Here is a 15492-nt window from a genome sequence, read left to right as displayed (position 1 = left end):
TAATGATGCGTGTATATTATTAAGAATTATAAACATTGAGTAATAAAGCTTCAAGTTCACATGTTCCCAGATGTTATTTTGGGGCTTCTAGATTAGCAGTTTTTCAAAAACATAAGCAGTAATTAGAAATCTTTCATAATTTCTCTCAGAAACAGCACTTGATTTTAATTCTTTCATTTAAAAAAACTTGTAAGAAAAAAACGGTGTCAGAACTATTGACATTTTTATAGCTTGACAAAAATTAAACATAATTAAAATGAAATATTTGTTGCACAAATTAAACGGCAATTAATATGTTTTCTGCCAGTGCTTGAAGGGTAAGATGAAAATGGTGTTGTTAGTAGACTCCCTGCTGCGAGACTAATTTCTTGATTTTTATACCACACGTTATCACAGACATTCTCACAGTAAAAGAGTAAACCAACAAGTAAAAAAACACTGTTTGATGAAAATGGTATACAGGAGGAGATAGACTGGCTTTTATGAAGGCAAAAATCCGATGACTAGTTGATTCCAAGGGTAAGATTTGTACTTTTAAAGCCATTAAAATAAGTAGAAAATTGCCCTTCACTTTAGTTAGCTATGCCTTTTAAATTAGCCAGTTTATTGTTTAGGGGGTGTTTGCATTTTCAGCAGGTAATTAGAAAAGGAACAAGATATGTTATGCAAAGGCCTCCCCTCCAGCTAACCAAGAAACAATAATAAATCCCATCACAAAAACTTAGATGTGAACACTTTCAAGGAAAGTGGAGGAAGACGCATCTTTACTTCTTTTGTAGGGGGTTCACTTTTTCTCATTGGAGCCCACAATCAAAAAAAAAAAAAAATCTAACCTTGACTAAAGTTAGTTATTGCTATTAAAAAAAAAAAATTCTGCAGTTGCCACTTATCCAGATAATGCATCAAGTATTATTTCTATGTGAATATTTTTCTGGCTAATTACATTTTGACATTGACACCATTTATGGTTGAATGAAAGAAAGAAGTAGCCATTAATAGTCCTCTTTATTCCCCCAAATGCCTGTCTTGGGCCGTGCTACCTTAAGGAATGCCAGTGCACCAGTGGGAATTAGAAGCTATGGGCTAGGCCCCAGCTCTGGCTGACTGGTGCACACCTACCCCTTCCTGGGGAGCCGGAAAGGTGTCAATGCATGTTGCATGAGGACAGCATTAGCCTTGGCAGTGCCCATTGAAGATGTGATGAGTGGAGCTCTGTTCATAGACGACAAGGCCACAGGGCCCCTTTCGCACTGCCTACAGAGAAGAGGGAATGAACGAGATAGGTTAGGCAGAGGCCTCCACTCCAGCTAACCAAGAAATACTAATAAATCCCATCACAAAAACTTGCTTGATGCTTACCAACATTAGGCACTGCTAATGCCAAATGCACAAACAGGTGTCAGACATCAGGAAATTTTGCCCTCCAAAAGTCTTAGGGCAGATAAATCGATCTTTTTAGGATAGCTTGTGGATTTGGGTTACTTGAAATGACACTAATGTTGTAGTGACAAATTTGGTGGTTGCAGTGATGCTTTTAGTTTGCATGGTTACATTCTCATCTCCTTCAAGTTCGTTCTCAAATGTCATCCGAGAGCAGGCTTTCCTGACCACGTGATTTGAAATTGCAGGCCCTTACCTCGGCCCTTCTCCCTCCCCTGTTTCATTTTCCTTCATAGTGATGGGGAAGAACTGTCTCACTGAGTTGAAGAATGAATCTTGCGGATAACGGAGATCGAGTAAAGTGATAGAAGTTTATTAAGTGAAGATACAGAAAAAGCTCTCAAGAGCGAGAGGGGTCCAGACAGGGTTGCCAATGAGGGCCTTTAGGGTTGGTCTTTTATAGGAAGCTAACCAGGGAACTTAAATCCTTTTAACATTTCTACTGATAATCACCATTGAGCAAGGACTAGTGATAACACCTTCAATGGCTTACTTCCTTTTTAGGGTCCGGTTATTCCTTGTTGGTCTTAGGTGATTATCATAAAAAAAGACACCCACCCCACACCCCTAGGGCAGGGTGGTCCAGTTTGTTCTCTTTTCTCTGGTTTCCCCACACCTCCACATTTTTGGGATTTCTGAGCCTGATGACATAGCCCCCTATCTTATCTCTCCCTACCTAGCCTTGCCTGCCCCTTACTCAATAGCACTTATTATCTGACTGATTTATTTGCTTATTGTCTGTCTGTAGTTACTAGAAATTTAAGTTTCATGAAGATAGGAATTTTTGCCTGATTCATTGTTGTATCCTCATAGCCTAGAGTAGTGCTTGGCCTAAGTAGTCATTTAACACTTTTTTTTTTGAAAGAAAGGAAGAAAGAAAGAAAGAAAGAGTGAAACCAATTATTTAAAAGGAGCAGAAAGAAATTAAATAAATATGATAACTCCTGGTGATAATATGAAAATCTAGGTTTAGTAGAGGGTTATGAGAATTCTGTTCATTGAAAGCTTCATTTATACTTTATTTTAATCTCAGAGAAATTATACTGAAATGAAAACCTCTTCATAAAACTAAAACTAAAATGTCAGGGGACACCTGGGTGGCTTGGTTGGGCATCTGCCTTCAGCTCAGGTCATGATCACAGGGTCCTGGGATCGAGTGCCACATCAGGCTCCTTGCTCAGCAGGGAGCCTGCTACTCCCTCTCCCTCTCCCTGCTGCTCCCCCTGCTTGTGCTTGCTGTCTCTTTCTCTGTCTGGCAAATAAATAAATAAAATCTTTAAAAAAAAAAAAAAAACTAAAATGTTAGATTATAATTGTTATACAGTTAGTAGTCACAAAAAGTCATTTGCAACACATTCTATAAAGAATAGTAAACAGTACTGTGAATCCCTTAGTTCATATTTTTATTCGTATTCTCGTTCATTCATTTTTTTCATTCAGCATAGTTTGTGCCCTAAGAGGCATGGTATCTGTAGTATTCTATAGAATATACAAGTCCACACAACAGTGAGTGCATCATGATAGAGCTTGACTGTGGAGTAGGCATAGGGTGGATTCTCATATTTGAGCTGGTCATGATCTGTAAGGTCAGCATGAACACTGTGTCAGCAAATACAGAACCACTGCTCCTAAGGGGAGTATAGGGTTAGGTCCCTGAGAGCCTGTGGTCCACATTTTTATCAACTAACCAATACATAACATTGTTTTATGTGTGTTTCTGTTTAAATTCATAAAATATATATTGTTGATTCATTAACATCTAACTCCTGGCTAACAGCACTGTAACTGCTGCCTGAAAGCAGATTATCTAACAAACATCTTTTCTCCTCAAGGAACATAGTAGCCTTCTTGCATCTAGGAACACTAGACAGCAATCCGGCTCTGTGCTTGGGGTCCATTTTGAACAGTGAAATCACCCAGCAACAAGCACAAAAAGATGAAAAAGGTAGTACTAAAATTAGAACACAAAGGGACACTTGTTTACAGCGTAAGAGCTGAAATTACAAAGCAGGCCTCAGCTGCAGTATGTACATCAGGTGACTCAGCTTTTTTGCTACTCTGCTTATATCTATGAGTGAGTATGAAAGCACTGTGGGTAATGATTTGGAGGTTACAAATGAATTTTACTAAATTTGCAAATAAGGAATCTGAATAGTGAGGATCAATGTTTAGTGTTCTTATAAAGAAGATCATTGAACACATTGCTCTGGGTATTTACTGGTGAATCTGGGCATTATCATCTTTGCAAAACAGAGTCACAATGAGAAATCCTGTATTTCCATTCAGTCATGATTTATTGAGTCCTGATGGGTCAGGCACTGTAATGGCTGGTAATATAACATAGAAGACAAATACACCCTCCTGTTCATTTGCCGTAGAGCTCATAGATGAGTATCAGTTACCACTTTTTCTCTATTGTCTCCTTTTCTTCTCCTTCTCTTCCTCCTCTTTCTTCCTCTTCTCTCCTTCCTCTTCTTCTTCTTCTCCTCCTTCTCCTCCTTCTCTTTCCCCTTCTCCTCCTTCTTCTCTCTCACTCTCACTCTCTCTCCTTCTCCCTGCCCTCCTGATTTCTGTCTCTCCCCCAAATACTTTTAGACTCAGATTACTGAAGGTACTGAGGGAGCTGGGCTGGAAAATGGAACTAGCTGGAAAATGGAACATTTCAGAGTGTGTAGCAGACTTTAGGAGGACCCTCTTGATGATGGAGAACCGGGCACACAGTTTACATCTCCTCTTAGCTTCTAGAGTGACAGGGTTGAATGAGAGGATAAGGAGGTGCTATTCCAGAAGGCTCACACTTTGAGCAGATTTGTGGTTTCCCCAAGGCCATGTCTGTTTATTATCATTCAGTCATTCCTTCAGCCAAGTAATATTTACCAAGCCCCTACCATACACTGTGCTAAACCTTGGGAATACAATTGTGAAAATAGTGTGGCCAGTCTTTTAGTATTTATTTCCCCTCTTGAGAATTGTCTTAAAGTACCAAATTACCTAAAGGCATTCAGTTTCTTTCCTGCTAAGAAACACGCAGTATTTAAGAATGTCACAATCCTGGTTTCAGTTGTTATTCTCCACTCTAAGTGGTTTTCTTTCTTTTTTTTTTTTTTTAAGATTTATTTATTTGAGAGAGAGTGTGAGTGCATGGGGGTGGGGCGCAGGGGGCTTGCGGTTCGCAGAGGGAGAGGGAGAGAGAATCCCAATCCATGCAGAACACAGAGCCGACACGGGACTTGATCTCACAACCCTGAAATCAGGACCTGAGCTGAAACCAAGAGTCTGACATTCAGCCAACTGCACCGCCAGGCTCCCCTGTAAGTGGTTTTCCTTAAGCCATTTCGATATTCTCTCTGAACACTTTTGCAGCCCGTTTTCCAGTACACTAACCATAGGCAAGCCCGAACTTTCCCTTTAATGCTAGGTTCATATAGCATTCCCCTCTATTTAAAATGGACTCTCTTTCTATATGAAAATAATGTTCCTGGAACCTCTTACCCTGATATCATTAGCTTTGTTACCAAACCAACTAAAAGGCTACGGATCATTCTAACTACAACATTGTATCTAGTTGGATGTTCCATTTTAGTGACTTTTATTTAGATGACATTTTTACTGTTTTTAGTTGAAATTAAATAGATAAGGCCGCATTTTATATGTATAAATATATCTCTATGTCTAGATCTATTCCTTCTGATATATCTTTATATCCTATATCTCTGATTGTGGCCATAATACATATACACCATAATGCAGTGAACTGGTCAAACAAGAAACTCCATTATTTATCCTTCACTTTTACATATCTGGCTTGCCATTTCCCACCTGTGCATTTATAACCAAGGCTATAAAGATGGAGGAGGAGTATCTGTTATCACTTTTTCTCTACTTTATTGTCTCCTTTTCTTCTCTTCCTCCTCTTTCTTCCTCGTCTCTCCTTCCTCTTCTTCTTCTTCTTCTCCTTCTCCTCCTTCTCTTTCCCCTTCTTCTTCTAATAAAAGAAAACAGATAAAACTATTAAAACTATAGCAGATAAATCTGTTAAGAAGAAAGATATATAAAAATGGAAAAAGATTCAATAGAAACTCAAATATATAATATTAGATTTCAGATGTACCCACATTAAAATAAAAGTAGGAATGTGTATACCAAAGTCAAATATAAATGACCTTTGAATAAGTAGCTATTTAGGATTATTCATTCACAACTATTCCTTCTGCCCTCCCGCCCCCATCTAAGGGTATCTAAGAATTTCTTAGTTTGGAAATAGCTAACACTTATGAAGTCCTTGCTATATGCCAGGCACTGTTTTAAATGCTTTATGTGTATGAACTCATAATCATTGTAACAATCCTATGAGTAAAGTGTTATTATTTTCGTGTTATTTCATCTTTTTCAAATGAAAAAACAAGAATTGCAGAGGTTAAATTAGTTGTCCAGGATCACAGAACTCTTAAGAATAAAGCTGGATTTCAAACCCAGGCAGCTTGGCTCCAAAGCAATACTACTTCAGAGTAGAAGTCGTAAGTAAGTTTTCAAACCACTCTGGTAAATACCATCAGTGACATGCTAAGCATAATGTAATATGCAAATAAACTTGGTTTCCTTTCCACGTTCAGACTGACGATGCATCATGAACTCGGTATCAGCTAAAAATGGTTTCTTTGGGAAAATACACAAATGGTTAATTGAAAGAGTAACATGATAAATCCTAAAGCTGTGGGATTGAGAAGAACACAAATAGAGAACACTTTAGGATGTTTTCCCGAAAACACAGAGTGAACAGGGAGAAGACACTAACTCCTACAACCTTTAACCATATTCTTTTGTCAAAACTATAGAACTGCTCATGCCTTCAGAGCATCTTCCACATGTAATGAGAGCACAGTTTGATTGTACGGGAATAATGCCAGGCTGTCTTTTAAACCTGCCTATGAACTCTCGTTTGAAGACTAGAAAATGCCAAGTGCAAACTAGACTTAACTGTGATCTCATTCAGGAAGTATTTTCAGTTAAAATAGTATTTAGTATTCAGCTAAAAGTTCTTGCCACACGCTCTCTCTTTTTTTTTTTTTTTTAAGTTCTAAGAGAAAAATCTTTGCAATGCTTTAGAGCTATTTTTTTGAATATTTTTTAAGTAAATTTAAGCTGAACAGTATGTGCGTAACCTTTGATTTCTGTCTTGTCCTTCCAATCTCTCCGGAGGTTTTGTTTGCTGTAGTGTTATTGGCCCTGTCCTGCTTACCAACATTGAAGCTGGTTGTTTAAGTATTCAGTTGTGAGTATCTGGTGAAAAACCTTAAATAACTAGATAAACAACCCAGCTGCCAACCTAAAGTAATCTTACACTTAGTGGGTGAGTGGCCCAGGAAATTTGCTCTTTGTCATTTTGACTTGGGTTTGAAAATGGACCTGGGCTGCATTCCAGCTCAAAGAGCCGTTCACTTCCAAAGACTCCTAAATTGTCCCAAGGAGCTCATTTTAGCAGTGGATTATTTGTGTTTGGCTGGGCATCCTAATAGCAAAAGCTGTCTGCTTTGGCAAGCAAAGGCTATGGCAGGATTTAGAATTACTGGCCCTAGTGTTTTTCTTGATGAGGTTATTTTTTCAGAAAAGCAATTCCCCACCCCCCATTTAAAAAGTGACACTGCGTGAGTATTGTGCAGGTGGTTTTCTTGAGCTCATAAAGAGCTTCCCATGGCAGGGTGGCCTGTTTTATGTATCAGAGGCAAATTTTAAACAAATGAGAACCAGCACCAGATTTTCTCCAAAACCAAAGCTGTCTTAATGGCATATTCATCTTTTCCTATACCAGAGGTAACAGTTACTGGTTAGCGAGGGCCAAGTAAGAATCTGGGGTTTTAAATGAAAAAAAAAAGAATGATAAAGAATTTATGAAAATTTTTCTTTTGGGGATAGAAAGTGTAGGTACTTGAAGAGTCAATGCCTGTTTATCTACACAACTGTAAATGCCTATTGTCTGACTTCCACTCGCCTGTGAGTGCCCCTGGGAAGACACTAAGTTTTGGTCACCATCAATTGGAAGCTGACTAGCACAGGACCTACACACTGTAGATGTTCAGACATTAGTGGAAGGCACGGTGAGACTATAACGCAGGATTAAGTCACGCTTCATTCGTTGTATTAGAGGAGTCCAAAATTAAGTACACAAGAAGATCCACAGGAATGAAGGAAGAACATGTTAGAATTTCTACTTATATTGAGTTTTACCTCATTTGTATACCTGTTTAACATGTCATTTTGCTATCATAGTATTATACATGTAAAATTTAAAACAAATAACTAGACATATATTAAGAGTGCTTGCTCAAAATATCTTCACTGATGGGGGTTATGATCAAAATCTTTTGAGTCCCGCTTTACTTCGTTACTGCTCCATAATTTGTCTCTCATGGGTGCCAGTGGAATTTATTTAATTTGATTTTTAAAGAACACAATAGGTAGAATATGAATAGACTTCCTGGTTAATCTTTACAACAACCCTGTGAGACAAATATCTCCATTTTATAGAAGATGAAACAATGAGTTAGGAAGTGCTTCCTGTGCTATTATTTTCTGGAATAATTTAAACAGAATTGGTATCATTTCTTCCATATTTGGTAGAATTCATCAGTGAAATCATCTGGGCCTGTTTGGGAAGATTAACAATTATTGGTTCAATTTTTTAAATAGATATAGGCCTATTCAGGTTATCTATTTCTCCTTGTGTGAATTTTAGTAGGTTGTATCTTTCAAGGAATTGGTCTATTTCACCTAAGTTATCGAATTTATGATCATAGAGTTGTTCATAATATTCCTTTATCGTCCTTTTAATATCCGCGGGATCAGTAATGATGGTCCATTTCTGATCTCTGGTATTAGTAATTTGTGTCTTCCCTCTTTTTTTTTAGCCTGGCTAGCTGTTTATCAATTTTACTGGTCTTTTCAAAGAACTGGCTTTTGGTTTTGTTGATTTTCTTTATTGAATTCCTGTATTCAATTTCACTGATTTCTGCTCTGATTTTATTTTCTTCTGCTTACTTCAGATTTGATTTATTCTTTCTCCAGTTTCCTAAAGTGAAAATTTAAATTAGTGGTTTCTGCTATATGCATTCAATGCTATAAATTTCCCTCTAGGCACTCCTTTTGCTGCATCCCACAAATTTTGATAAGTCGTATTTTAATTTTCATTTAGTTAGAAATATTTTCTTATTTTTCTTAATGCTTCCTCTTTGACCCAAGTGTATCTAGAGGTATTTTGTTTAACCTCCAAATATTTGGGGATTTTTCAACTACCTTTCTGTTACTGATTTCTAGTTTAACTCCATTGTGATCTAAGAGTATACTTTGTATGATGTTTATTCTTTTGAATTTGTTGAGGTGTATTTTATGGCCCCGAATGTGTTCTGTCTTGGTGAATGTTCCATGTGAGCTTGAGAAGAATGTGTCGGCTATTGTTGTCTATAAATGTCAGAGTTGATTGATAGCTGTTCTTTTCAACTGTATACTTACTGATTTCCTGCCTGCTGGATCTGTCAGTTACTTAGAAAGGGATGTTGAGATCTCTAACTACTACAGTGACTTTTTCTCATTGCAGTTCTATCAGTTTTGCTTCATGTATTTTGATGCTCTGTAGCTAGGCACATACATATTGAGGATTGTTATGTCTTCTTTGAGAATTGACCCCTTTATTGTGAAATACCCATCTTTATCCCTGCTAATTTATTTACTCTGAAGTCTATTTTGTCTGAAATTAATATAGTTACTCCAGCATTCCTTTAGTTAATGTTAGCATGGTATATCTTCTCCATCCCTTTACTTTTAATCTGCTTATATTTTTATTTTTATTTAAAGCAGGTGTCATGGAGCCAGCATATAATTGAATCTTGTTTTTGTCCACAGTCTTTGCCTCTTACTCATGTATTGAGACTTTTCACATTTAAAGTGATTGTTAATATAGTCAGATTAATTTTTTTTAAAGATTTTATTTATTTGACAGAGAGACACACAGTGAGAGAGGGAACACAAGCAGGGGGAGTGGGAGAAGGAGAAGCAGGCTTCCCACGGAGCAGGGAGCCTGATGCGGGGCTCGATCCCAGGACCCTGGGATCAGGACCTGAGCCGAAGGCAGACGCTTAATGACTGAGCCACCCAGGCGCCCCAATATAGTCGGATTAATATCTACTCTACTTGTAGCTGTTTTCCATCAATTATGTTGTTCTCTGTTGGTCTTTTCTTTCTGTTTTGTTTTTGCTTTCCACTCTTTCAGGCTTCTCTAGTTTTATTCAGCATTTTATATGATTCCATTTTCTCTCCTCTCTTGGCCTATCAGTTATACTTCTTTAAAAAAATTTTGTGTGTTTTTGCTCTGCAGTTTGGAATATACATATGACTCATTGAAGTCCACTTTCAAATAACACTGTACTGCTTCGTAAGTAGTTCGACTACCTTATAACAGATTATTCACAACTCCCCCATCCCTTAAAACATTGCAGTCATTCATTTACCTCATCCATAAGCTGTAGTCACTGATTATGTTTTATTATGTATATTGTACATATTATGTATTTATTATGTATTATATATGTATAATATTATTTTGAAGAAAATGGTTATCTGAAAGGTAATTAAGAAAAATGAAAATAAAAGGTTTTATTTTACCTTCATTTATTTCTTCTCTAATGCTCCTCATTTCTAACCTATTTTGTTTTCCTTCTCTCTGATAACTTAAACGTTTTCTTTCTTTAGAAAAGAAATTGCATTTCTTGCATAGTAGGGCTACCTGTGACATTTCTTCATTTGTTATCAAAATATTTGTTTGTCTGCAAGTCTTTGTTTCTCCTTTACTTTTGAAGGATAATTTCTCTGGATACAGAATGGTAGGTTGGTGATTTTTTTCTTTTAACACTTTCTTACTCCATTCTCACTTGCATGGTTTCTGCAGAGAAGTCCAATGTAATTCTTATCCTTGTCCCTCTATCTGGAAGGTGGGTTTTTTGCCCTTTGCCTTTTTTCAATATTTTTTTCTTCGTATGGTTTTCTGCAGTTTGAATATGACATGCTTGGGTGTAAATTTTTGATGTTCTCTGAGCTTTCTGAATCTGGTTTCATGTCTGTCATTAATTTAGGAAAAAGCTTCTAATATTCTGTTCCTTTTTTATGTCTTCTCCTTCTGATATTCCCAGTATGCCTAAGTTATACCTAGTGTGATTATCTAACAGTTCTTGCATATCTATTCCATATCTTGCATATGCTAGTCCATCTTTTTCATTCTCTTTTCTTTTTGAATTTCAGCTTTGGAAGTTTCTCCTGACATATCTTCAAGCTCTCTGATTTTTTCTTCAGCCGTGTCGTTTCCTTCTGAATCCATCAAAGCCATTCTTTATTTCTCTTATAGTGTTTTTTATTTGTAGTATTTCCTTGGGTTCTTTTTTAGTTTTCATCTCTCTGCTTACATTACCCATGTGTTCTTGCAAGTTGCCCACTTTTTTACATTAGCACCTTTAGCATATTAATCATAGTTGAATCCCTGGTCTGATAATTCCAAAATTTCTGCGTATCGGAGTCTGTTTCTGATGTCTGACTTGCCTCTTCAGATTTGAGTTTTTGGGGGTTTGTGGTGGTGGTTGTTGTTTGCCTTTTAGCATGAGTTGTAATTTTTTGTTGGACACTAGACATGATATATCAAGTGGAAAAAACTAAAGTACCTAGGCCTTTAGTGTGAGCTTTTATGTTTTCTGCCAAGGAATTAGGCTATTCCCTGTTGACTATAGCTGTGGTGTCAGAGCTAAAATTTTCTTTAGTGTCCTTTTTCTTCTCTCCCTTGTTTTCTTTGAGTGTCCCTAGAGACTCTTAAATGGGGTCTCAGGCTTGCAGTTATTTTGGCTGTGATCTCCTGTTATTACACAGGAGCCTAATGATGTGGTGGTAAATTGTGGGGAGGGGAAATGTTCCATAGTCTTCTGATTAGGTCTCAGTCTTTTAGTGAGCCTTATTTCTCTTCCCTCAAATCGGTCAGGCTTTGTGATCCCCCAGGCTGGTAAAATAGTTTCACTGAGGACACGCCTTATTAAGAAGAACAGAGGCTCTGGGAATATTCCCAAATGGCTACTTTCCCCCCCCCTCTGCGGGAAGTAAGAGTGAGGTTCACAGTGAGAACCTGGTAGGCCTCCTACTAGTAAAACTCAGGATAGCATGGGAGCCCCTCTGTGATGGGGCCCCTCAGAGTTCTTAACTCTCAACGGGCCCACACTGAGCCACCAGCAATTTGTCAATTATAGTTGAAGGTATTCCTCTGAGATTGTCTTCAGTGCACTTCTCTTCCTGAGCTTCTGCTCCCAGGAAGTTGTGATCCTCACTCTCTGCCTATCTCTCCCATTTTCAGAGCAGAAGTTTGCCCTGTGACCTCGGTTTTCTGATGGATTTAAGAAGAGTTGATTTGAAATCTGTTCAGCTTTTACCTGTTGTGATGATGGGAGTGATGACTTCCAAACTCTTTACATATTGAACTGGAAACTAGAGTCCAGATGAGTAAACAAATTCAGGTAGATTAAATACCTCAACCAAGCTAAAAACACTAGTAAGTGGTAGTCCAGGGATTCCCACCTGGTTCTGGGTAGACTAGACCTTGGAGTAGGGCCCAGCACATGTTTGACAAATGAATCAATGGCCCCAAGGCCAGGCCAGAGCCCTTTCCACTATATCATACTACCATTGTCAAAAGTACAGTGATTAGATGACGTCTAGGGTTCAGAGAATAAAAAAAATAAAATAACCAAACGAAAACTTCCCTCAATAAAAAAAATAAAAGAATGGAACATTCTTAAGGATATTAGTGAAGGAAACAAAAAATTACTTACATAACAAGGGAAAGAATTACTATAAAGTAAGCCTAATCAGCACTAGAATACTTTGGTCAAATGTGGACAACTAACTGAGATGTTAGAGGGAAAGAAAGCTCAGACTACCCCATTTCCATTTTTATCAGTTTAGTAAACTGCTTCTAGACAGGTGTTCAGAATATGAAAGTGGTTTACAAGACAGATGCAAAGGGGATTTGGAAAGTGAGGCCTTTGGAGGAAGAGCACTCTGTGTCTAGAGAAGAAGAAGCTGGGGGTCCGTTGAATAGGCCTCCAAGCATATGAAGAGCAGGCCCACCTCTACCATTTACAGAGCACAAGGCCAGAACAATGGAAGCCACGCATCATATGACAGATTGAAAAGTTACAGATCAGGTTAACTGTTAAATAAATATGTTCTGTCATTTACCATAATAAAAATACTTTTATAACAACATCAAGAACTACATGTAAAATTAAGACTGAAAGTTGGCAAGATATCAAAGACAACAGAATTTACTAATTGTTCCCATGACTAGGTTACCTGTTGGTGGGTCTATAATGTTTGGTTGAGTAATAAAATAAAGACACACATAAATTATGCATAATATGTATTCCATATAATTTATTTTCTTGCATTTATTTCAGCAGAATCATTGATTATATTTTTATTTTTTAAGTTTTTATTTAATTATATTTTTAGAATCAAGATTTTGATTTATTACATTATCAATAATGATATAAGCTGGATTTTAAAAGAAAATATAAATCTAAAGCATATACAGTTTGAATACATTTTTAGCAAGTGTAAATTACTGTAAAAAACAAATTTAAACTTATTTACATGTCTTAAAAATGAGTTATTTTATTCAGAATTATCTATTATGTCAAAATGAGGAATAAATATAATTAATAAATATCAAAAGTTTAAACTAAGATCATTTAGATAAAAATTAACCTTTTCATTTACTTTTTTGAAATTTAAATTGTGTGTATTTATAAAACTAAAACTATTCACAGTTCTAGGTATCTGAGTTCATCAAGTGCCTACATAAAAAATCACTACCATGCTTCACGCATATGCCTAAACTTCATACATTCAAATTTAAGAGTAATTTGAATTATTTACTATTGCAAAATATTCCTGCTATGTCAAGGACAACTCTCGTAAATACGGTATCAATTCCTGAGTACCTCTAGAATCACAATTTGGACTAAAAAGAAAGCAAAAGTATGGATGTTCGGAGCCACAGAAAAATAATCCTTCATCATATGAAGTTCTATTGCATTTATGCTATCCAAGAGGAAGGATTTTATTCAAATTAATTAAATTAGTTTTTTTATCTAAGCATCTTTGTCACTTAAATTCTTTTCATCCTTGAAAGCAGTGTCTGTTACAGCATAACTGTCCTTCATGTCACTTGGGCTTAGTCACTTTTATTTCACTAACACAGAGCAACAGATGTGAGCTTCTCCCTGGGGCCTGAATAGCGTCAGTCATAAAAGCAGGTATTTAGGGTTAAGAGCGCTGCTGGGCCAGAGTAGAGAGCCGATGGCAGAGACACTTGTGTGTTCTTCAATACATTTATGTTTTGCGTGTTTGTAATGTACAAACTCTCTAAAAGAGGTGGGCTCAGGGTGGAGGTCCTGCTTTCCAAGGTTTTCTTAAAGGGAAAAAAACAAAAACTGTCCCAAATCATCTCCATTATGGATAGGCCTCCCATAGGAGGAGACACATATGCTTTTATCTAGTCTGACCATTTATTTACAGTATTCACTGTTGATTTAGTACTTTACTTCTTTAATTTATTTGCCTTTTTACCATGCATGAAGAGCATTCATTTCTGTCCTCAATCAAATGTGGCTTCTCTGGCTACTGAGTAAAAGAATGCTTTTGCCCTCTAAACTTCTGTAGCATTTCTTTAAAACAACACTGTAGTACTTAGCACAGTATATCACCTTTCTCATTTCATTCATTCAGTCAACAAATCTTTATTTTTTACAAAACAAAGTACCTACTCCTATGAAGCTTATATGTTCATGTGGGACACAAAATAAATAGACATGTAATATCAAGGAGTGGTAATTAAGAAGATAGAGGCCAGTTGAGGTGATAGAAAGTTTCAGGAGTGCTATTTTGTATATACAGGTAGTCTAGGAGGGCCTCTTTGAACAGAGATGTCATAAAAGGAGGGAATGAGCCATGAAAATAACTGGAGATAGGGCTGTCTAGGTGGAAGCATCTATAAGTATAAAGACTGAGAGGAAATGTGTCCAGTAAACAGAAGTGTTACTGAAGAACGGTAAATGAGGGGAAATGCAGAGGCAAATAAGCCACATCAGAGAAGGACCCAAAAGCACAACTATGCGGGGACCTTATAGGTCAAGGTAAAAAATACAGATTTGTGAGTTCCTTGAAGACAGGTAAGTGCGTCTGGTCTTTGCATTCTCAGAGGTTTTTAATAGTACCACCCATAGCTATGGTAAGCCATGTGTCTAAGGAAGCTTCGGTATGTCTGGCTTTCAACTGATAAAAATTAACTGCCAATTTTGTCTTATTTGAGGATATGATGGGAAATTTGAAGTGCGGTTAAATATCTGTCTATAAATTTAATATGATATAAGTTATAAAATAATAATAACAATACAAAGTCAATAAGATCTCTGTGGTAATCTTTGATCTTTTTCTTCCCAGGATTTCCAAACTGTATTACCATCATTTGATCTCTTCTCAAAGTATGGAAAATTATATTCAAAAGCTGGACAAATTATCTAAAGGTATGCATTTTTGCTAAGAAGTACTTCAAAAAGTATATTAAAAACATTTTAAAAAATCAAATGAGATTGACTTTAACTCTCAAGCATTTTTAAAACCATGATATAATATTTATATATAATAAAACTCCATTTTTCATTCTAATTTAATGGTTTTTAACATTCAAAAATCATGGATTTTATTTTTCAAAGCTCTTCTCCAAAACAGACTCAAAATACATTAAGAAATAGGATTGACAAAAATCTGAAGTAGTCTTTTTTTAAGTTAATTAATACAATAAAAGTTTTACATAATGCAATGAAAAAATATTGGTAGTGTCCAAAAGCTAAAATAGTTTAAAATACTGTTTTCAGTATGTGTGTTATTTGAAGTATGAGTTGTCTTTAGGGGATTCCAAATAAAGAGTGTCGAGGATCTCTGATTATCAAAGTTTACAGTATAGAG

The 15492-nt window shown here is 36.5% G+C and overlaps 1 protein-coding gene across 5 annotated transcripts in view; it reads left to right on the top strand.

Moving 5' to 3' along the window:
* SPATA17 (spermatogenesis associated 17) overlaps window positions 1-15492 on the top strand; it is a 202460-nt gene that overhangs the window by 152852 nt on the left and 34116 nt on the right. For all 5 annotated transcript variants that reach the window (XM_064593867.1, XM_064593866.1, XM_064593869.1 and 2 more), the window contains one exon: window positions 14968-15050. In XM_064593867.1, the coding sequence (XP_064449937.1) occupies window positions 14968-15050 (83 nt within the window). Of the gene's footprint in view, window positions 1-14967; window positions 15051-15492 lie in introns of those variants that run through there.

The sequence above is a fragment of the Mirounga angustirostris genome, unplaced genomic scaffold (genome assembly GCF_029215605.1).
Source record: "Mirounga angustirostris isolate CCGP_5_RB_7025 unplaced genomic scaffold, mMirAng1.0.hap1 SCAF_6, whole genome shotgun sequence".
Classification (NCBI taxonomy): domain Eukaryota; kingdom Metazoa; phylum Chordata; class Mammalia; order Carnivora; family Phocidae; genus Mirounga; species Mirounga angustirostris.
Note: the sequence above shows the minus strand (reverse complement) of the source record. Positions and strands in the feature narration are given on the sequence as shown.